Here is a 26113-nt window from a genome sequence, read left to right on the forward strand (position 1 = left end):
TAGCAAAAATAAAGGGTTGTTATTGGAAGGAATTGTATATTTTATTTTGCCGAACGACTTTAGTTTTGTAATTTGAGCAACGCATGATAATTTATTGGAAATATAATTTTTAGGTGTGGTTTATTATTTTCAAAAAAATGGGAATAAACCCAGTAGGATTTCATTTGATTAAAATGGAATTCAAATGGTCATTTTTATTTGTAGGAATCATGATAGAGAAATTTTAATGAAATTATTAGGAGGTCAAGCAAAGAAATTATGAAATAAATAACTTCTTAGGTTTTTTGTTTTTCATTTCCAAAATTTACCTTCAGCATTAATAGCAAGCAAGATAGTTTTAAGGGTTAGGATACGCTAACACATTGCATACTTTAGGGTGCAATTTTATAAAAACAAACAAAACTATACCCATATACCTCTCACCATGAGATTTATTATGAATATATAATTCATTCTTATGACTAATAAGAAATTTAGCACACCTATACATTCTGGAATTCAAAAACTTAATAAAATTAAAATAAAAAAACTCTTGAGGCTATTTTGGCCTATGGGTTGTTTTAATTAATTTTCTTAAATTTTATTTTATAACAAGTTAATATTTTATTGATTCGAAGATCTATAGCACATTCAGAATCTTACCAATTTCGCACATTTAATCTTTTAAGTACATATTCGACTCTAATTTCGGGTCTCTAGCTAAAATATTAATCCCTATTTTCTTATGCCCATATTTCAAAATATTTATTGACAATTTGTCACGGAAATTTACATAGTAAAAGTAGGCTTAACGTTTTCTTTAACATTTTTGTTTAGCTTAATCTTCAAATATTAGTAATTTTGTTAATAGTAAAAAAAGTGGTATACTTTTAGGGGAACACAGGATGTGGCAAAGATGGAATTTTTTTGTAATTGTGATGCCAATATTTGGGGGCTACGAAAATGATGAGTTCAATTCCTGATTCGGAAAACACGGTGACTTCCTTAAAAGTATATCAAACTTTTGGAAACTCGCCATTCCGCCTAGTCATGATGTCGGACCTGTACATGATGACTTAGTACCTAATTCCGCTTCAGCAAATTCCCTTAGTGATTCTGATTTAGTTGTTGTGCCGCCACGTAAAATCGTATTTCTTTCTCGTCTTGCCAACGATACTTCTGTGGATAGAGTTAGTAACTATATACGTTCAAAGTATGTTGACTTCAGATCATGTGACTGCAACATTATTAAACTGAACAACCGTCAACAGAGGGATATTTCATCATTTAAGATCATTGTTCCGTTGATGTATTGGTTGATTGGTTGATTCGTCGTTCTGGCCTCCGGGTTTGCTGGTTACGGAATTTATACCCCGATCTAGACCGACCCGTCCTATTCCTTTTAATTTAGTAACAAGGCTGTTCTCATTAAAGATGGGTATTAAGTTCGAGTTTAGCCGCTAAAATTGCTAAAGTGAAAACTAAATCAGTACACAGAAAAAAATCACGAAAATTTCTCCAATTAAAATCTTAATTGAGTTTTAAAAAATATTCAATTAAAAATTTAATTGATTCAACAAATTTTTTAATTGAATTAAAAATCAATCACACAAATTAGTAGTATCAATTTATTTTTTAATTGGATCAATTAATTATTTAATTGACTGTCAATTAATTTTTCAATTGATACTATCATTTCTGTGATTGAAGACATTTCAATTAAAAAATTAATTATTTTTTAATTGGATCAATTAATTAGTTAATTGACTGTCAATTAATTTTTCAATTGATATTATGATTTCTGTGATTGAAGACATTTCAATTAAAAAATTAATTGGATCAATTAATTTCGTGATTGAATCAGAAAAAAATTTTTGTGTGTAAGAAAAAGGCATAAAATTATACATATTTGTTGCAAATTTTATTAGAACTTGATGGGGAAAATCCCAAAGCAAATTTTCACAAAGTTTGAATTTCTTAAAACGGATTAATTAAGAAAAGTAATGGTGAGAAAAAATTACGATTTTAGCGCCTACACTCGAACTTAATACCCACCTTAAAATAAAAGACAATTTAGCTCTTGTTTTTCATTCCGACCTTATCTGATGATTTTTATTTAGCAAAATTTAACCAAATTTCTGTTTTATGGAGTCTATAGCATATACTTTTGGGAGCTTTGAGCCATGGAAAATAAAGAAGCATTAAATACAGACTCAATTAATATAATTACAAATTACAAAATCATAAAATTCATGATCCTAAATATATTATAAATTTTGTTAACAATGAGTTATAGTAAAAAAATTAATTGAGGAAAAATACCCCAACCTAATATCTTTGAGAAAGAAAATTACTTTCCGCAGGAACGAAATTCCCCTTTTTTATAAAATATTTTCTTTTATACCAAATAAACACAAATTTATGATATGCCATTTAACGATTGTCTCTAATTCTTTTTTTTTTGCCTTTAAAGAAAAATCTTTAGCGCCAAAAGAATCTTTTCTTGTCTAAAACTTCGTTCCTCAGAAAAGAAAACACTTCTTTCAGTGTACATACATATGATATACTTTTAGAAGCATTAATTACCTAAATGTCTAAAAATTTTAAAAGCTACTAATTAAAGTAAATTGTTGTATACTTTTGGGAGCAATAAATATCTAAAATGAATTATGATTGTTTAGGCTATTAAATATAATAAAATATAGCAAACTTTTAGGAATCTAATTTTACAATATCCAATATCTGCCTTAATAAATTTCATTGAAGAAATAATCTAATATGAAAAAAACTAATTTGAATTTATATTGTAGGAATAACTTAATTTCTTTTTTTTTCAAATACTGCTCTCAATCTTAATTAATATCTTTATTACCAAAGGCAAATGACAAAAACAATATTATAAATTAAGAAAGATCTTTAGAAGTAGAACTTCTTGTCATTTCTCAAAATGATATTAATCATAAAATGGATAGCTTTTATTAGCCATTGAAATTAAAATAAATAAAAAGTGGTCAATGCAACTATATCGAAACTTGTCTTTGATAACTTTTATGTCTCTCTTAAGATTGTAATCAATTAGGTCATTTACAAAAAGCCTATTTACAAGACATAATATTTACGACAAACTAGAACTAATAACATTTTACGATCACTTACTGCACAAAAAATCAAAGGACTTTTCAATGTTTATGAGATTTTAATTAGATTTCTGGATTTGTACGATAAAATTTACAGCTATAACCAGTTTTTATGGCCACTCAAAGTGGACATCTATAAATGTCAAATTTGATGTCCAGTTTCGATGAGCCACCACCAATAATATGGTGATGGAGCAATTTATTAGATAAAATCGAACATTTCTAACATGATTTAAATATGTCAACGTTAGGCTAAATGACTATGTTTGACGAAGAATTAAATCTCATTTCTTTAATGAAAGAAAGATCATAAAATCTCCTGCACAAGGCAACAATTTACTGAAGCATCCAAAGATTCTCCTTCCCATAGTTTTTATATATTTCAATTTGATTTTCTAGGCGATATGTTTCTTCCCTGTGAAGGCAGTTTTATAACTCTATTGACAATTCCTTGTCCTTATATATAGCACTAAATCTTATCCTTAACAAATATGGGATTCATGGTGGAGGGTAATAAAAATTAATAAAAACACTTTATAAAAAGCCAGTCGCAAACGACTATAAAGTTATGTGATTTTATGATCATTTTCCCCTTAGAAATGCTAACAGAATTGGAAACTATAAAATGAATTTGTAATTTTTCTCAACACTTGAAAACTTAGTACTCACTTACCATACATTGACAAGACAAATATCTCTCCAACATCATATCATTCGCAATATGAAATGGTGATGATATCTCTATATTTCGTTTGGGGCAGTATTTTTATTGCCATATTCTTCTTCATAGTGACATATACTCACTCAGTTTTTATAGACTTTTTAAACAAATGAAAGTTTGTTGGTTGGCATATAATAATAATAATAATACTGTTTTTAATGTAAAGAAAATAAAAATTTACATTTAGTTTTCTTCCCTCTGTGTGCGTGTGTGTGTGATGTTTGTCAAGTCATTAAAGTGCTAGTAATAAAATCAATTGGAGTTGTAAAGTAAAAAAAAAATGGTAAAGAAAACAATCTTTAAATTGAAGTGAGCAAAAAACGTATAAAATTTTGTTAAGTACAAAAATTTAATCAATTTATTTTTAGCAAAAATGTCTAAAAATTCCATTTTTGTCATATGTTTAGGAGTTTTATAATATTATAAATTATCTTTGCATAATTTTAGGAGTTGACAAAAAATTTTTGCCACGTATAATTGCAAACACTCGAAAGAATCTATGTAAAAAAATACAAAACATTGCAGGATTTTATTTTATTTAAATTTTTATTTTAATAATAAAATTTTTTATTAAAAATTAAATGAAACTCAATCAGCCGAATAATAAGTTTTACATTAAAGAATCTATTTAAAAATTCCATTTTATCCTGAGAGTTATATAATTCTTGAAATTATCTTAGAAGTTTACAAAAAAAATTTATGCGACACGTAAAAGAACCATTGCCGTATCTAGACATTTTTAACCAGGGGGGGCTATAGCCCCCTATCTATACTACAGTAACAATATATAATGGAAAATCATATATAGGTTTTCACATTCTAGGGGGGCTAATTTTTTTCTGGAGGGGGCTAAGCCCTCCCACCAGAGGCCTTACTACGCTTATGAAAAGAACCCAACCAACTTTTGTTAATTTTTATAAAACTATATTCGTAATAAAAATTTTTATTAAACATTAAATAAAACAGAATATGTTTTACAATAAAAAATATATTCTAGCATATGTATTTGCCATAATTTTATTGTGCACATTTAGGGTAAGACATAAATTCCGATTTTGTGATATAGTTTCTGCACAAATGCTTACTAACAAAATCCTTCAAATATCCCAACAAACACAAGGATGAGCATTTTTCATAGGTAACGCCATATCAATTTGATAGTGAATCCCATCTTCAAACATTAATTCAAATGGCCTTGCAAATTGCTTGCTTTCAACAAATTTTCCAATAGGTCTGAAGCATTAAAATGAAATTTAGTTTGAAAAGTTGTTGCTAATATGTTGAGAAATTGTTGCTAACGTGTTGAATTCTACTGTTGAGGGTAATGTCTGTTTTTTTGTTGAGAACGCGATTTTCTCAACAATTTCTCAAATTGAATTCTAATCTAATTCTTTGAAAAAATGTTTTCTCAACAATATCTCAAATTGAATTCTAATCTAATTCTTTGAAAAAATGTTTGAAAGCGTATTTATTTCTCCAATGTTTGTGTTTATTGGTATATATTCCAAATTATTACCAATACCAATTGCATACTTTTAGGATATATAATTGTATATATAATATGCATTGCATAGTTTTAGGATAAACTCCTATATTTTCCAGGGTTGTTCAGACTTCTTAATGTACTTAAGTCATATAAATTTTATGGCACAATTGATAGTATCTATTAACAAAATTGCCAGGCCATAAAAAAATTTATAAAAATATATATATTTTTTTAATTTATTTGTCTTAACACCTCCACAATTTCTTCTGCATTTAATAAAGAAAGGTGTGTTGACATTACTAAATGTATTGCAAAGAACAAAAATATACATAAAATTTTATTTTATAACTCCTCCTAGTTGTTTTTATTACGCTCTAAATGAAATTGAAATCTTAAATCAGGGTGTAAATTCTATATGTTTAGCGATTTGTTTATAGTTTTTCTTTTTTCCATTTTCATATATTGAAAACAACATATTCTTTCGCATATCATTTGGTCATAAACCTAATCAAAGATATGGAATCACATGTAAATGAGAAATAAAAAAAAAAATTGTGAATCCAACATTCAAAATGTGGGTATGGGGAAATAGACATAAATATCGCGTGCATTTAATGCATTAAAATCGTTTCGGCTATAGTTTTGTACACACTATACATGTGTGTTCGAAAGTAATATTCTCAAATCGTATAAACAAATATTCATTTTCATGTGCATATCGATATCAATTCATTATTATAACAAGTAATAGATGAATATTTATAAAACGAATAAAGTCCATATGGATCAAATGAAAATTAAACGCAATTTTCCCATATTCGCGTCTGACAGGTAAATGCGATATATTCTATAACTATTAGGAGAGTAAATAGAGACGCACGCAATTACACTGAAAAAATATTGTCGTGAGGTCAAAGATTTCATGTCTTTAAAATACGAATGCAAATGTTGCTTAGCATAGAAGACGCATTTCTCTAGTATAAAGTTTTTTTTTCCTTGACCAAAGGTCGATAAACTTTTCAATGAAGTCGTATTGTCCTTATAATTAAGTGATTTGATTTAAAAATGGATATCATAACATGAAAGAAAAAATGTTTGGGCTAAGGTCAACTTGACTTTAATAATTTAGAAAAAATCTTTAAATTTGATGAAATTGTCTTTAAATTTGTTGTCTTTTTGTATCTTGACTACAAAGCAAAAAATCGTTCAAATATAGGACATGTTTTTCAACACTTTATTTTAAAGACGTTTTTTACTGGAAACGCAGCATAATTTCTACTAGAAGTCGAGTCTTAATTTGGAAAATAAAGTCGTCGTTAACTTGTTTTTAAAGGACTTTGATAGCATATGAAGAAAAAAGCTGAAAAAGCGAAAAATTAAAATTTGCTTCCTAGAAGCAAGTACACAAAACCCGATTTTAAAAGAGAATTGTGTCTTAAAGGTATCCTTACTTGTATTCTCCGCTTCTTTGGCTCGGAATCAATACCAAATTTTTTAAAGTAAAGACAAAATCTTTGGAACCGGGTATGCTTTTTTTTCAGTGTACATACGTAGGTAAATTTAAATAAAGGGATATACCCTTTCCAAAATAAACAAGAATTTGATGAACTAAAAACCCTAAACTAATCGTATTTGTTGATTGAAGTATCATATTTACCGAAATGCCTTGCTATTAGATTTTTGCAATTTAATTTTGGGTTGGGAAATGATAGGTATTGGTCAAATTCTTATAATAAAATTAATTATTATTTTTAATTTGGGTTTCGAAATCTTAACTTATCAGTTGAATTTATACAGGTATGCCGCCTTTAGGATATTATGAAACTCTCCAAACCTATTTTTTTTTTTTTTTGTTTTCAAAAATCACTCATAAGCTATATTTTAATTTAGCATACTTTTAGGATATTCCAAAATATGTTAAAGTAAACTATATTGTCTAAGAGTTTTTTTTATAATATTTTTATATAATATTGCCATTGTCAAGTACATGCTATATGGTTTGTTTACAAAAACAAAGCATCAAAATTTTAGGAAAAAGTTCAGAATTTACTACAAGAGAGTTTAGTGTAAATTAAAAAATAAAATCAATTTTGTAAGGCGACTGTCTTTTTGGTAAAAAGATTTGTTGTACTTTTATGTTTCGGAATATAATTATTTAAATTGGAAAAAAACTTAAATTTCTATTAAATATTTATGTAGCATATTTTTAGGGATGTTTACTTGGATCCAAAGATTTTGACCTTCCCATAAGGATTTTGGTATTGATTCCGAGCCAAAGATACGACTTCTTTAAAATAAAGAATTTTTTTAGCGGCCTATCTGGCTTTAAATCTAGAACCAATAGAATTAAAATTAGGATACAGATCTCATCTATCAAATTTTCTTTCTCTTTTCGCGGTTTATTAATAAAGGTACTCACGTACAAACAAATGCCAGTTTAAAAATCCAAATTATAACGGATACTTCAAAGTAAAAAAAGTTTTTTTTTAATTCCAAAAAAACTTTAAACCAAAGACGCTAGATCCTTAAAATAAGTCTTAGCCTATATTTGAAGCGTTTTTATCTTAAATCTAAAGTTCCAATAGTTCAGTTAATTTAAGGACAATTTCTTTAAATCAAAAATGTGTTTCTTTACTTTAAGGAAAATTAGCCTTATTTCAATGACATGGGACTTTAACGGAGGGACGCAAATTTACAAAATTTGTGTCCTAAATTTAATGAAAAAAAAAATTTTAAGCAATGATTATAAACTTTATTTTAATTAAAATTTTAAAGAAATTTGTCCTTAATATTTTGTAAGTTTCGCATCCTAAAATTTAGGTTGCCTAATCTTTAATATCACGTAAATATTTTTTTCAGTACATTAACCACAATTTGATCTATCTTACTTCTAACATGATCAACTCAGCATTGATTTATCCCTGATCGTCATTAATGTCATACTATTAGAGATTTATTGAAGTGAAGTGTTTTCATAAAAAAATTATAGTATTATACTATTATTTATCAACGTTTTGAATTCATTAACAATACTAATTTAGTGAGTTTTTAAGGGGCCTATAATTGTTAATAAATTTCGAATTTTCTGCTACCCTGTTATTGTATCATTTATGTAAAAAAAGACACAATAAATACAAAAAAATATATTATGTTTATGAATAATAAAAAAAAAGAATATATATATATATATATATATATATATATATATATATATATATATATATATATATATATATATATATATATATATATATATATATATATATATATATATATATATATATATATATATATATATATATATATATATATATATATATATATATATATATATATATATATATATATATATTTAAAATACTTTATTTAGAATTCAAATATTTTTTAAAATCAAATTTTTTTATGGAAGTTTTACTTCAATTAATTTATTTGGTTTTATATTTGAATATATTTGCCATCTCAATTATCAATTTTATATTTTTTAATGATATTTTATCTATTGAATAATCCAACTTACTTCCCTTTCCCTTGAAATGTGAAATATTTGTTTGTTTTTTTTTTTTTTGTCAATTAGTAAAATAGTATATTCAACATTTTCTGATTGGTTTTCAATTTATTCTACTACAACCTCTTATCCCCTTGATAAACATTTCTAATTATTTTTCTAATCAAAAATCATTGGTGCCTATATAATTCATATGCTACAATCAATATGAAATAAATATTTTACTTTTACCAATATATTTGACACCTTAGGAAATGTACTAGATTTATATTTTCTCGACCGCCTATCCTTCATATAACTGACAAGTGAATTTCATATACACGTTGTTTTTTTTTTAGAAAAATTTCTAAATCAAGGAGGAGCCTAAACGAATAGCTACCAATAAAAATATTAAAAAATACGTATACAGATAGGCAATATTAAAGCCATAACAAAAAAAAAAATAATATAATTTTTACACTTCAATTAACATAGATTTTTTTTTTTTTGCTTTACTTCAATTTTGTTATATCGACTTACCCTAAAATTGATTGCATACTAAATGGGCAAAAACAAAAAACAACAAAGACATATCATAGACAAAAAAAAACTGCAAGCGTACACATGAACCATGATAAGGATTTAGAGCAGCCAGCATATCCTTTGGTTTTGATTGATAGACGCATGAAATGCATTTTTATAAATATTTGATGAGTCGGCCGTCTTGTTCTAGCACTTCGTTTTGCAAGTTATTTATTTATTTATTCCTTTTTGCCAGTATTTTCTCTCTCTCTCTCTCTCTCTAGCTCACTTTGTATAACCTCAGAAACTATAGGAAAATATATTAAATATAAGAACACACACATTTCTATATAAATAATCATATATAAATTTATATAATATGTGCATAACCATAAGAGACAAATAAAACTTGCATTGCCAGCAAATATCCTTTTTGTGCTTACCTGTCATATCATTCATGTCATATGACAGGGGCGTGCAAACAAAAAGCTACTCAAAAGGGATTCACAGGTTTTATATAATTTTCTACCCAAAGTTATTAAAAAAAAGGGTTTCTTCCAGAAAATTTTTTATAAAAAATTAAATGTATTTACAAATTTCTAGACCTTTTCTTAGGTACGCCTTTGGTATCCTTCCTCTCCAGGATATCTTACCTTAGAGTAAGGAGATATATATACATTTGTTATTGCCATACCATTTTTCCTCGACTTCTTTGTCGTTTATTGGAAAAAATGGTCTAATGGTTTGAAGGGACATTTAAGGGAAGAGGTATATACTCTAGAGCCTTTCAAATATTAAGATTTTTAAAGCTTTGAAGTATACATATGTATATATACTTCTATGAACGTACATAAATGTATGTGTGTGTGTATGTCTGAAAATATTCGATTGAATGCATTTTATATTTAATTAATTATGCACATTTACACTTTTATAGTTTTTTACACATATTTGCACTTATATGAATTTAAATGCTTCCACATACACAATGACACTTTTATCCTTATCCTTAAAGGTCTCACTCTAGTCCTATGGCACACAAAAATGAATACCCGTGCTTACACACATATACGCATTTATCCCTTTCTAGTTGATTTTTTTTTTTTTTTGTATTATTTTTCAATATTTTAATATAGATAGAATCGTTGCATTCAACCATGCATTTATCCTTCTCATTCACTCCTTTCACTTTAGCTAAAATATCCTTGGTAAGAGTTTTTCTTTTTTTTTTTGTTGAATTTTCCAGTGTTAATATCCTGTTATAGGACACTTGTTTTATGGTAAATTTCCTTTTTGTCATTTCAAAAACAAATCATTTGGAAGCTGTTTAAGCTTCTATGACCACATTGTCCCCTCTTGGGGGGATGGGGAGATGGGTGTAGAACCTTGGTATGGTCTCATGTCCTTCGAAGTAGTTGCTAATGGCTTCCCTAAAAATGATGGGGTTGTAATTTTCTTTATACTAAGAACAAAAGAAAAGCAACCAATTGAATTGATGCATTTTTTTTTCTAGGTATGGTCTGACTATGGTATTACCCACAATAGAGCTGTTGTTGTGGGTCGTCGTTCTGTCATGGTTTTACGCATATATGCACAATTTTATGCATCAATGTTTTAAATCTTGAATATTATTTGTCCTCTCCTCCTCTTCACACGATTAACAAAGTGACAAAGGATTTTATTTTTTTTTCTCTACATTTTAGAAACTCTTACATTTTGAAAGACGCAGATAAATATGAATGGTTAAAGATCTATGAATAAGTTATACACATGAAGCTAACATGATGTTCTCTATGTTCTTCTTGGAGAGAGAGAAAAATTTAATTCAAAATGTTTAAAGGTTACATTTTCATTAAAATTATATAAAACGGACAATATAAATTTGCACTTAACTGATAGTGTACATCAAGAAATAAACTAAAATTAAATTGGATTACATTTTAGTTAAATTACATTACAAATAGTTCAATTAAAATTTATATCCAAATTAAAATTAAATTAAATTAAATTAAATTAAATTAAATTAAATTAAATTAAATTAAATTAAATTAAATTAAATTAAATTAAATTAAATTAAATTAAATTAAATTAAATTAAATTAAATTAAATTAAATTAAATTAAATTAAATTAAATTAAATTAAATTAAATTAAATTAAATTAAATTAAATTAAATTCATTGGATCGCATTAAAAAATTTATAATAAATCAGTTGCCAACGGCATTAACTGAAGTGATGTGTTTGGAAAGTAAACTTTGTTATATTGTTTTCCACTTTCTAAACATATTGTGTGTCTCGAATAATTAGAATGTGTACACTGAAAGAAGAGTTTTTTGTTGTGAAGAGAAATTTCAGACCAGCAAAGGTTTCTTTTGAAACTTTTCTTTCTTTAAAAGCAAAACAAAAAAGAATCATTTATCATAAATATGGGTTTATTTGCTTTCAAAAAGAAAGGGGAAATTCGTTTGTCTAAAATTTCGTTCCAGAGGAAAATATTTTTGCTTTGGGTTAAGTTTGTTAAATAAAAGGAAAGCTACAGATCCTTGATTTCAACTGGTTTACATTACACTTTCTTAATGCAAAAAAATTATTCTGGATCCTGATAGGGTAATACACCCAGACACAGCAGAATAGGCAGCTAGAACAGCGAACCCTCCACTAAATATGGGAAAATAGGCACTCTTTTCTGCAATAGTCTGCTATCCTATAAATATATCTAATTTTTAAAAAATATTTTGAAAATATTATTACCGCCATATAGATATTCTATTTTATAGAAAACAAGATTTTTCACTTTGTTATTTTATAAGCGTCATATATTAGATTTAGTAGTAAATTATTCAATAATAATAATAATATTTTAAGTTTTCTGTTTTGCTTGCAATTTGAATGTTTTGATTTTATATTTGTAAATAATATTAATGAATGTTTTTTCTTTTGTCATAATTTATTTATTTATATAGACTTTATAAATTATCAAATGTAATTTCTAATATCTAGTATTAGTACATTATTAAGCACTTGATTATATATTTGACCTTGATCTTTATTTTTTATTTATTTATTTCCTGTGTTTATTGGTTCCTATGAGAAGCATTGTTAATTGAAAATGAAAATAAAATTGTTAATATTATTTTTAAGTTTTTATCCAAATTTTAAGTTAAATTTACAACCCTTAATAAAATTGGCAAACAAAAAAAATATACAAAGATAAACCCAAAAGCATATCCTTTCCAGAAAAGAGCAATGTTAACTATTAGAACTGAATGTCCACAAAATTGTAAGAAATTTTAATATACAAATCAACACTCACACTTCCTCACACCCTCCCCCATTTTCCCACACACTTTTCTTTACACAAAACAACTACCAATTTAATTGGCTTAAAATAATAATTTGGAATTTTTAAATAAAATTATAATTGGTTTGAAATAAAGTTCAGTTCTTCTGTTGTTGCTGTTGCTGAAATATGTCCACAATTCCCATCCATTCCACCAAATTACAAAAAAAAAAAAAACAAAAATCTTCCAATTTTGTTCTTCTTATGTTATTTAACCCCGAAAGAGATCAAATCTAAAAAGATCATGGTCAATATCCAACATTTTGCTTGCATTATTCATAAAAACGAATTTATATCTAATGGGCCGTTCACACGAAGAAGTTTGTTTTTTTTTTCAAACTAGGTTTCTATTAAAATTCTTTAAATGTAATTTTTTATACATCATATCATTGGGAAGAAGGTGGATTTAAAACTTCAAAATTATGTTCCTACAAATCTTTAAGATACGCTAAAAAGTGTGAAGGGTCCTTAGGGTATAACAACAAACACAAACTCACAGTTAATTCTCAACAAATTTCTTGAAATTTTTGTTTTAATTTCGTTATGATTTTCTCTCTTTTTTGTTGTTGTTCTTTTCTTTTGTTGTTCTTTCTTCTCTTGCATTGAACCACACCACACTCACATACAAAAACACACACTCAAAAAAATAATTTCACCCTGATCCCCTCTCCTCCCCCTATTTTGTATATGCAACAACAACAACAACAATCCATCAAACTAAACAGCTTCCGATGTGCAAAAGAATTTGGGTAAATTCTTGAATACAACGCAAATTAAAGAGGAGCTCAAAGACGACGACGAGCCTAAGAACTCCGAAGTCATTCCACATAAAGAAGAGCCAAGAGCCGACTCGCCTTCACCATTGGCCTTGGAACAAAAATTACGTGAATATCCTGAAGAGGTGCCGAATCATGACGTCCCATCCTCCAATATGAATCATAAAGTCCTTAATATGAAAACCCGCTCAGCCAATTCTTCGCCAGCACGTTCAACGCGATCGTGGCATGATAGTGATGATGAGAATTATATGGACGATGATGGGGCTTCGTCGATATCATCGGCCATCTCATTGACTATGAAAACCTGCAGGCAAAATAGTGAGTCCACATTGTATCAGGCCTTATTGAAGAAGCAACAACATCAGCAACAACAACATCAAATGTTATCGGACCAGGAACAACAGCAAATACAGCAGAGGCTCCAGCAACAACACCAACAGCACCAGCAACACCAAAACGACCATCAGCAACAACACAATCACCAGCAGCAGCAACAGCAGCAGCAATATCTTGACGAACTACAACAATCTGCAGTAACGCATCAACAACAATTAACAGCCAATCTGTTAATGGCCCGCACTATAGCTTTTAGTCGTTCCCGCGATTTTCCCGATCTTTTTCAGAATCCTGCTGCTGTAGCAGCAGCAGCTGCGGCCGCTGCAACAGCATCAGCGGCGTCGGCCAATGCTGCTGCTGCAGCTGCCAATAACACCAACTACGTGTTACCTTGCCCGCTATGTGAAACTCCTCTCGAACAAAGAGTTTTTCGCCAGCATCTAGATCGTCATTATCCCCGCGATAGTCCCGTGTGCCCCGTCATTGAATGTGGTCGACGTTTCGCCCATCCCAATTCAGTACGCAATCATATGCGTATAAAACACACCCTGCAATGGGCTAAAATGAAAGCAATGCGTTCATCGGGTGGACCGTTTGCCGGAGGACCAGATTTTAAATGAAACTGTGAGGGTGATTAGCTCGAAGGCAACGAGAGTAGTAGGAAATCCTAGGTACTAAATAGATTCACTGGCTGAAGAATAAAATATACCAAACACCAGGCTTATGAGAAGATTCCCTAAGAAACACACAAGAAAAAATAATCAAATGCTTCCGTAATCATATTATTCTACTAAATAATTAAAATTGTTCCTTCTCTGTCTCAAATGATAGGGAATGAAGAAAGCAACCAAAACTAAGACAAACCCCACAAAAATATAATTTTTCTATATAGTTATAAATTAACAGTGTATACGCATCTTTAAGCTAGAAAGGACTGAAATTTAGTAAACAAAAGCGACAACCCAAAACAACCGGAAAGCCCTATATACTCTTCGCCAAGATACAAATTATCTTTTCGAATCTCCATGGGAAGTCAAATGGAGTTTATACTACTTCGGAAAATACATTTCTAAATTTGTTGAAAAAAACAAAATATTAAACATTCAAAATATTTATTAAAAGAATTTTGCCATCTAAACTATGGCGAGTTTCCGATTATATACCTAATTCATATTATTATGATTTTGGTTGCACACATTAATAAGTTTATTATTTTGGAGAAAATGGGAATACTACCAATCAAACCGTTTTTATTTTTATTTATTATTAATTCTTTAAAACAAAGGGGAATTTATCTTTATGAGAAAATGAAAATATTTAGGAAACTTAAACCTAACACATAATATGAATTGATCTGTGGACTTTAATAACTAAATATGTTGTGATATGTACTGGAGTTTATGTTAACACAAACATTTTTGTAGAGTGCAGTCATATATGAGAAATGTACTCTTTATGATTTTTATAGTTTACCAATATATCAGCGCTTTTGAATCTTGGCTAAACACATTGGGAATTCATACATGTTTTTCAGTAGGTCTCACTTTAGATTTTTACATATATACTTTAGATATGTGTTTTAAACAAACAATGAATATGAGTTTTAGCCACACTATATAGTTTTCATTGGTAAAATTAAATTGCAAATCTATAATTTTTCCATTTAAAAATTTAAATGAATTGATTGGATAATTTCTAGAACTAAATTTATTACTATATATTCTATGCTTCTTAACATTAATAAAGATGTTCATGTGTGCTGCCTAATGAATCTATTCTCTTTCGACTTTACATATATAGTGTTACATGTTTGTTAAAATTATGCCAATAATTAAATGCACACACAAGAACTATACTCACTAGAAGAATGTATTTATTAAAGACTATTTCTGATCAATTTCAATCAATTTTCTCTGTAAGTAAACTTTTCTTCCATTTCTGCACTAAAATTGAAACAAAATAATTGATATTGTAAAACCATATTTTTAGTGGTATTGCCAGAAAATTATTTCATAAACAGACAGTATTCTACATAATGTGTGCAGCAAAATGAAAATATCTCTACTTTTTGAAGAAGGAATCAACATGCATTTATTTGTTCAGTTACTATTACCACTATAATTATTACACTATATTCTTTTGAATCTATTTTATCAAAAACTCTGATAAAATAGAACAGAACTAGATTGGGTAAAAGAAAAATATTTCTTGTTTTTGAAGAATGAAACAAATCCCGTTGAATGGTCATGTGAACAATTTTCAATAAAATTAAAAATTATTTGCTCAACTATAAAAATTTATCAACAATTCATATGGATTGTTTGCAATTGACTTTTGACTAATGTTTAGTAAAAAAATTTTGCGTAGAAGTTGTAGTGCGCTTCCTCTTTCTGTTGAGATGGATACAATATAGTTTGTCCAAATATCAAAAAAAATTAAGCTGATGCTAGATCTCAATTCGGCAAAAATTTTACAAATATTTTACTGCACACACCATATATGTTTTTAATATTCTATATTACAATACTCCTAAACACTTTTATGATCCAAGCCGTAGCGATATCAATTCGTTGGGTGCTTTAAATTTTTCTCAAAAAACATAAAGCAAATTTACTTTGAAATTCTAAATATATAATTTTTCAATCAATTAAACAGAATAGTTTTTTTTTTTGCGTAAAAAAAAATTTATAAGCTTTTGTATATTTCGGTATATATATTCAGTATATATATATATAATTTTTCTTTCAAAATCGAATTGATCTTTTTCCAAATTTGTCTAAATATATTTCAAAATTCTCTTTTCTCTAAGATAATATTAAAGTAACCCATGTGTGCAGTCGAGACAACAAAATACAAAAACTAAATTATTTCAAGACTATATCTAAAACATACAAAATTCTCTTTTGCCATAATATATCTTCTTTAGCCGTTAATAAACACGATTTTATGGCATGCTTGCCTAAACGTTTTTTTTTTTTGCGAATAGTTTTTGGCTAAAAAACAATTCGTCTAATAATGTTGTCTTTAAATTTAATATATGTTAAAAATTTGCTAAACGTATTAGCAATATTCAAAAATGAATTAAATTTAAATCGGAAATAATATATTTATATAAAAACCCTTATTTCTAATAAACCAAAGATTTTCTTATTTTTTATTTAGTTATATATCTATTTAATATATAATGAATTTCAGAGAAACCAAACAACTATATGTTCCTAATATTTGAAAATTGAAAATTTTCTTTAAAACTCTAATTGGCTAAGATAACGAAAAGACTTTCTAAAACTGAACCTTTAATTTTCTAAATTAGAAACTCAAATTCTATTGAAAATTTGCATTCTATCACACAAAAAAAAAATGTTCCATTGATTTCCCAGAAAACCAAAGCTAAAATATAAAGATTGTCTATTAAATAGGCAAAACTATTATGTACTATTACAACAAATAACACTAGTAAAACCGAATGTATACATAAATCAAACATATGAATATATTTGCAAATAGATTAAACTAAACACTAACACATTCATATACATACACAAATTTATACGTTCCTATATATAAAAATAAAATAAAAACAACATGTATCATTAATAAAATTAAATGAAATAGAAAAAAAAACTTCTAAAAACTAAAATTTTGTAATTTAGTAAAAAAATACAAAGAAAAACAAAAGTTATTAATAAAAATCTCCTATAGTTAGTAAGCTAAACCAATATTAAAAAGAAAACGCATAGAAATTACAACAGTATTAAAGAAACACTACTAAATATAAAAATATGTAGATATGATATTATAGAAATATGAATAAAAAAAGAAATAAATTACCAAAAATATTTTTACATTATTTTTTGGTAATTTGTTTTGATTCCAAAATTATAATTATTAAATAAGGAAACAAAAACAACTATTTATAAAAATATATAAATAATATATATATGAAGTATTATAATTATACTGAAGTAACAAACATAGAATGTGCCTGCGTAAATATATTTTTAGCCAAACCAAAAATAAAATTAAAGAAAAAATTAATAAAATTATAAAAGAATTAATAAAAAAATAATAATGATCCAAAAAACATACAGAAATACTATAGTAATACTCACACATATACACTAAGACAACCGGTTTTGATTTCCGATCCCCTCCCATACCAAAAAAAAAACAAATGTATAGTCATATTTAGAATTTAATATTAATTAAATGAATTCAATTATAGTAAAATAATTTATTAACAGAAAATAAAGTCCTATATTTCACATGCATACACATAACGAATACAAAACAATACTGACAATGAAAATTAAGAATAAACTGGAAAATTAGTAAAGAATATAAACATGTTATTATAAAAAGCTCAAACAAAACCGCTTAAATATTTTGTTAATGTGTTTTGTTCGTTATTTCGTTTTTTTTTTATAAAAATATTAATATATTTTTTCTCAAGTTCGAAAGAAAAAATTTAAAAAAAAATACACTGGAGTAAATTAAATTGGAATAACTTTGAGAAAATATTTTTCACAAAAAGATTTATCGACTGAAGACAATAAAATGAAATAATTAAAAAAAATGTTATTAGACATTGGAAGGATACAATAAACTTCTAAAAATGGCTACTTTTACATCTATTTATAAAAATAAAGGGACTTAATTGCTATTTTCTCATAAAAACAATAATATGCATTTTACAAAACTGTTCTAAAGTGTTTGAATATTTATTAAATCGAACTCTTGAAATTATGATCATGACAATTGATCATGTAGGCAACACCTAAATAAAGCAAATTATGGAGAATATAACTGATCCTCTGAATCTATTATAAAAACTAAGTTTTGTACAATTTAGCCTTTGTCGCCAATTTTAAATGGTTTAGGTGTGCAAGTATTTCATTAGATAAGTGTGATAGTTACTATTTAATATAAAAGTTAAACTCAACTCAAATGTTGGCTTAAAATTTGCAGACATTGACATGCACACATGAAAAGTTCGTATGCTTTCAATTGGACTAACTGAAAGGCTTTCTAGTTACGCTTAAAGCTTAGCCATATCAATTCATATTATTTCATGGTAAATAAAAAACCCGATATGCTTTTAATTTATAATCATAAATTGATGAATTTTTCATGGATTTTCCTGCACACAGAAATAGTATGTATGGGGTTTTTAGGAACAAGGACTGAACAAGTTTCCTGCTATGCAGAGAGTTTTGCAAACTCAATTATATTTATTATAAAAAATGCAAAAAGTCAATAATATGTAATAAAACATACTACAATCGAATTGACACAATGGATTTAATGCTAAAAACTTCTATGAATAAATAAAGCGTTTAGCAAAAAATTTCAGTTTGTGACGAATTTAATCGAAAATATACAAAAATATATAAAGCTATGTATATCTGTAGGATTTGGTTAAAACATCACAGATAAAAATGTTCACACCAATAAAGGTAAAAATTATTTTTACAAAATAAAAATTTGCTCAAGCAAAAATTTAGTCCATTACTCTAAGCACACATATATAAGTTGTGTTCTTTTTATTACAAAGAATTCATAGAAATTCTCTTACCAATGTACATTAGCAATATTTTTATCTGTCCTGAAAAGGCAAATGAATTGATTAAACTATACAGTTTAGCATATTGGATGTTAATATATATCTTTTGTTAAAGTTATAAAGTTTTTATAATGTGTGCATTGGTTTTAATAATATTTCCTTAAATTTTGTAAAATTTCAAAAATTCTTTCATTCTCGTCTCTTTGAACCCACCCAAGAGAGATATTCCCTACAACTATTTACGACAAAAATCCTACTGTGAAATTGTTATATTTCAGTGCAACATTTCAGGATATTAAACATTTTAATGAAAATGTTGAAAAATAAACATGAATTTATCTTTAAAGTTGTCTTAAGTTTCTGCGAATTGATCTAATTATGTCATTGAGTAAATTCGGCTAAAAATAACATTATCTATTGAAAGCTTAGCAACTATAAAATGTGTGCACTTTAATTAATAATATTTTCATTAATAATATAAATTTTTTTCCAAACATTTTATAATCCAAATAATGGCATTTCTCCAGTGTATTTAATAAAAATAATTAAACTTGTATTAATTACAGTTGAATGATTTAAACATTAAGGCAAATTCTTTATAGACAAAGAAAACTAAAACGAATAAACAAGATTTAATACGTAAAACAGGTTCCTATTAAATTAATCAAAACAAAAATTAAAACTTGAAATTAACAAAACAAAAAAATGAAAATTTATGAAAACGACAAAATTTTGAAAGAATTTTTTATAAAGATTTTTTAATTTAAGAATTCCAGAAAACGTAAACAAACTAAAATTCTAAATTATTTGGAGAAGAGCAAGAGGTACCTATGAAAATTCCTTTTTGCAAAACAAAAAAAAAATAAATTCCTCTAAAAAATAAAAACAGAACCATAAAATGTTTTAGTTAAAATTTATTTATGTTAAACAATTTTGATTGTTTTCGAATTTTGCTAAACCTTAAGTATTATTCAAAAGAAATGAAGAAGGAAAATCTTAAGAAGCTAAAATTAAACTAGCAAACAACAATGTTAGAACAAAGAAAAATGCAACAAGAACCTTTAAGGATGAAGAAAAAAACTCCCTTGAAAAAGGCAAATATATACAATATATTTTCAAATAAATTGAAGAACAAAAAATGCAAAATAAATAAAAAAAAATATACAGAAAAAACCCGAAATGTGTGTGTGTCTTTTATTGAGAGATTCCCTCCACTGCAATCCCATTTGCATGAGAGTACTAACATTTCTTTTTATTTCCCTTTTTCAGTGAATCGCCGCTCTTTGGAAATGCGTGTACGTGCCACTGATCCTCGTCCTTGCCCTAAATGTGGAAAAATCTATCGTTCAGCCCACACCTTGCGTACTCATTTGGAAGATAAGCATACAGTGTGCCCAGGCTATCGTTGTGTCCTTTGTGGTACTGTGGCCAAATCTCGCAATTCTCTACACTCCCACATGTCTCGTCAGCATCGTGGTATATCCACTAAGGATTTACCAGTTTTACCCATGCCAAGTGCTTTCGATCCGGAATTAGCTTCCAGACTATTGGCCAAAGCTGGTGTTAAAATATCCCCAGCAGAGCTAAGGGCCCGAGCCTCACCCACCAATAGCAGTGGTGGAGGCAATGGACAAACGAAATTGGATATAAATCTCTCCAATAATATGAAGGACGAAATGGTTGAGGATTCAGACGATGATCCCGAGGATTTGACCACAGCCACTGGAGGCTATGGCAATGTTGGTTCCAATACAGATTTAAGCCGTTATCATGAATCTTTGTTAAGTAATTTTGGTCATGCCAATACCACCATTTCGCGTATAAGAAATGAGGCAGCAGCCGCCGCAGCTGCAGCAGCAGCTTTAGGTCAACAGAAGGATTTGGGAGCAGGACAGATTCCCACTAGTACAGCGGCGGGACAGTCATTATTAGATACCTATTTGCAATTCATCACAGAGAATACTTTCGGTAAGATGGCTTGAGTTGGCATTTTTGTCACAGAAAATTAATATGTATACTCTTTTCCCTTAGGTATGGGCATGTCCCAGGAGCATGCTGCAGCGGCAGCTTTACATGCAGCCAAAATGGCCCAACTAAATGCCATGGGCCATGGTCTGGATAAATTGCCGCCCGGTCTTCTGCCACCCCAGTTCGATTTAAGCAAACTCGCCAGCCAAGCAGCAGCCGGTAATGCTTTCTCCAATATGGCCGGTGTAGGCAGCAATAGTAACAGTGGTCTCACCATAGAACCCATTATGAGACGTGATATGTCACCCAGTCACAGTGAAAATCTACAAAATACCCAACAACAAACACCTGCCTCCAGCAACAATGATGTGCGACGAGACCCTTCAGAACCCATGGATTTAGGTCTAGAGGGCAACAATCAATCGGGTAGTCATAATGACAATTTAGGATCCGACAATGACGATAACTATTCCGAAGATGAGGGTGTTCACAATACATAAATCAAACAAAGCTGACATTTTTTTTATAAATAGGAAACAAAAGAGAGTTCATATAAACAAACAAAAGAAAAATGTTTTATATTTAAGAATCTATTAAAAATTTAGGAAATTTTATTTGAAAATGTTTGGGAAATTCTAGAAAATCCCTAGAAACTAAAAAACAACAACATTCAATAGTCTAGAGATTACATAAAATAATGCATCTTCATAGATATACGTATGGAAGATATCGATTTTAATTAATTACCCTCGAGATATATGTATGTTGTTAGCAAAGATATTCAATTTTGGCAAATATCGAAAAATTTATTTTAAATACCCTTAGTTAAAATTTTTGGCTGTTGGAGTTGAAAGGATCACTCCTTGACAACCATCTCCCCCATAAACAAACTCCACTATGCCGAAGTAGAGTTGAATTTGAATTTTTGCAACAAAGAAGCCTTAACAATGTATACCAGTTTTTTTCTTTTTGAAACAAAAACAAAAATCGTTTTTAAAAACCATGCCGTTTTGAAGAGAGCAGAAACTCGGCCAAGATATTTTGAAATAGCAACAGCAAACAAACAAAAAAATCGCTCGTATACGATTTACGATAACATTTTTATTGAAAGTAAAAAAAAAATAAAACTAAATAATAATCGTTTTTAATGTATATATTTTTTAACAAGACATTGAAAGATTTGAAATGAAGAAAAAAATTACAAAAATTTACAGGCAATTTAGAAAAAAAATATAGGAAATTTTGAGAGCGTGCATGTAAAGACATCATCTTCAAGATACCATGTATTCATTGATCTTTTCGAAAATAATCTCTGCGCAAAATCCCCTTTTACTAACAAGCTAGAAAAAAAACACACACACACGCACACCCACACAAAAGTGAAAACACTAAAGCAATTTTTAGATTTAAATTTTATGTAGTTTTTTTATTAGGTCTACTTTTAGCAATAACATCTATAATGTGTAAATATTTATTGAATGTTAACGAAAAAAAAACAAAAACTAAAGGAAAACAAAACACGTCTTAATCTAATTTGCTAGGTCCCATTTTCATGGAAGAGAAATCCCTGAGAGATTATAATTATTAATCAGTTTGTAATACAAAGTTTTCGGATATCCCTTTTGTTCGTTATATTATTAAATCTATTCTAATTAGTTGAAATGTAATGCGTTTTTTGTCCCATTTTTAATTTTTAATGTGTGTAAAAAAAATTGTTTTATCAATAACATTTATTTTCAAGTGCCTTTCTTTTTCTAGAAAAAATATTTGTATATTTTATTTAAAAATTGTTTTGTTTTTAATGAACTACATACATAGTTTAAATTGAAATGTATGTTTTTTTAATAACACCATTTTATATATAATATTTCTAAATAATATTTCCTTAATCGCAATGAAAAAGATACATCCATGTTACTGCGATCGTATTGGCAAATAGCAAGGTTATAACTAAAGAACTCTTGCCCTTTATAAATTAAAATAATTTTGTATTCCCCATGAAAGGACAAAGTTTCAGATTTAAAACTTTTGTGCCTTGGTTACAAAAGTCTTAACCGCACTTTTCTTTTTGCTTTTGCGACTACCGGAACATGGGAGGATAAAGCTGTCTATATTGTATAAACAAAACAAAAAAATATTTTCCTTAGAAACGAAATTTGAATTTTGGAAAACTTTGTTTTGTTTTTAAAATAGATTCTTTAATGGTAAATGAATACTCATTTTCGTAATTGATTCATTTAAAAATTAATTGCAACTTTTAATTATCGAATTTTTCTGTAATCCCAATGGACACACAAAAAGTAATAACTAAAAAATTTTCATTGATTTTGGGAAAATAAATACATTTTGAAAAAATTATTCATCAAATCAAAACTCAATCTCAAAAATTAATTGTCTCAAAAAGTTGTTTTTGACTAACCAGTTAATTATTTTTTATTATTATTTATTCCTATCATAAGAAAGGAAGGACATTTGAACGACTAAAGAAAAACAAGACTATTTTTCCAATTAAAATTTTATTTGAATTTGAAAAAATATTGTTTATTCGCCACAAAAATTTAATCAATTAATTTTAATTTTTTAATTCAGTTAATTAATATTTCAATTCGTATTATTTGTGAAATTAATTACACCAATTAATTTTCGACTGAAAAAAATATTAAAATTATTTTTAAATTCAAATTGTTATTGATCCCATTATAAATATAATTGCTGGCATCAATTTAGGTGATTGAACTTAGGTTATGATTTTAATAGCAATTAATTATTTTTTTTTAGAGACAACATAAGAACATGGCGAAATTAAATTCTCCAAAGCGATTTAAAAAGAATTGAAATTATTTTTATTTTAATATTAAAAATTTAAATTATTATTGATCCCATTATAAATGTAATTGCTGGCATCAATTGAGGTTATCGAATTTGGGTTTTGATTTTAATTGAAATTAATTTAAGCAATAAACTGAATATTTTTCAAATTCAATTAAGATTTTTAAAGAAAGCAAAATAAGATTTAACACAGATTTAACATATACAACTATTCCTACTCTAAAAAAACATACATATATAGAAGTTTGAACCACAAAATGAATTGATCGATGTAAGTTCTAATTGCAATTGCTTTAATCTTGAAAATTATAATGCCAATTACCAAGAATGATTAAAAACCAATTGATTTACAATAATTATCATTTTTATTTATTCAATTAATTTTGAGATTGATTTTTTTTTTTGTGTTTTAGTTGAATAATAAATTTTTAAGTGTAAAGATTTTAAAATTCAATTACAAAAATATTTGGAAATATTTTTTTCATATATTATTTTTTAAAGACACTGACTTTAGAAAAACCAAACTACCTCCCTTAACCTATGACAATTAACATCACATTTACATAATTTTCTGTAATTTTACAAAACACAAACAAATAGTAAAAACCATACACACAATAAATATGTACAAAATAAACAAGAATAATCAATTCAAATGTGCCATTAAAAAGAAAAAAAGTAAATAACCATCACCTCAACAAATGACAACAAAACTTCCTAAAAATGCATTAAACTGACTTCCTTAAAATCCAGAGGGAAAATCCTAATACGTATATATATTTTAATTTGCAATAATAAAACTCAATAACTATTTAACCATGACTCAGGAAAGAATAATAAAACTTAAAAGACATTCCTTTTTTTTGAAAGAAAACAACAAACCGTGACTTAAAAACAAAAGAAGAAAAGAGATACTACCTTACAACTACCTCATTTTTAATATTATTTGTAAACACAAATAAAATTTAATAAACAAAAAAGCCAAGTCAGTGAAATATACAAACACACTCACAAGAAGATTTTTTACCTCACATTTTTAAAAACCGAAATCCTAAAAAATAATGTAATAAAAAAAATCTTATAATTGATTAAATATTAGCTAAGCAAATGTAAATAAAATTCACAAAAAATGCAATAATTTATTATATAATAAAAAAAAAAAAACAAGAATATAAAATAAAAAATAAAAAATAATCTTGCCAATTTGAAAAAAAAAAAACAAAAATAAATAATCTTAAGTTATTAATTCAATATAAAAAAATGGAAAAAGTGCAACCCAGCACTCCCTTACAACAAAGCAAATGCACTTACACATGAAACAAAACAGAACTAAACACAATCAAACACCCCTGCTTAATAACTATATATATATTGATGATACAAAAAAAAATATTGAAGAAAAAATCTCTATTAACAAACAACAACCCAGACAAATGTAGTACTTAATTAAAATAACAAATAAACGTAAATACTAATTACAAAATATATAACTGCATTTATTTTTAATATTAAAACAAAAAGGAAATTTTAACAACTCTTAGGAATCACTCATTTTTTTACTCGGGAATATACCTCAAATATACTCAGCATTTGTTGTTTTTTATTATTATTTTTTTAATCATAAAATTTCAATACAACATAAGATTTTTAACATTTTGTATTTAATTATAATTATTAATTTAAGACATGACTCGTCCCGAAAAATGACATTTATATATTTTATTTTTTTTTTTTTAATTTTATATGATTTGAGCAAAATGTTCTTTAAGCTTTACTTATAAAATAATTAATTTAAAATGTTTTAAGTTTATTCACTTTATGTATTTTGTTTCATTCTATCTCTCTTGCCTTTCTTTAACTCTCTAAGAGTTTTTTTCTGTTCGTTTTACCCATACATGAGCATACACATATTTATATAATTTTAATTATATATAAAGATTATCTCTTTTTTTTAGTTCTACCTCAATATA

The 26113-nt window shown here is 27.1% G+C and overlaps 1 protein-coding gene across 1 annotated transcript in view; it reads left to right on the forward strand.

Annotated features, from left to right (window-relative positions):
* The window catches only part of ab (BTB/POZ-zinc finger protein abrupt), a 243373-nt gene extending 217527 nt beyond the window's left edge, over nt 1-25846 (forward strand). Inside the window, 3 exon segments of the mRNA XM_075296084.1 lie at nt 13394-14407; nt 20616-21314; nt 21378-25846. Of these exon segments, the coding sequence (XP_075152199.1) occupies nt 13394-14407; nt 20616-21314; nt 21378-21814 (2150 nt within the window). The 3' untranslated portion in view covers nt 21815-25846.
* The last annotated feature ends 267 nt before the right edge of the window (nt 25847-26113 follow it).

The sequence above is a fragment of the Haematobia irritans genome, chromosome 2 (genome assembly GCF_050003625.1).
Source record: "Haematobia irritans isolate KBUSLIRL chromosome 2, ASM5000362v1, whole genome shotgun sequence".
NCBI classification, from domain to species: domain Eukaryota; kingdom Metazoa; phylum Arthropoda; class Insecta; order Diptera; family Muscidae; genus Haematobia; species Haematobia irritans.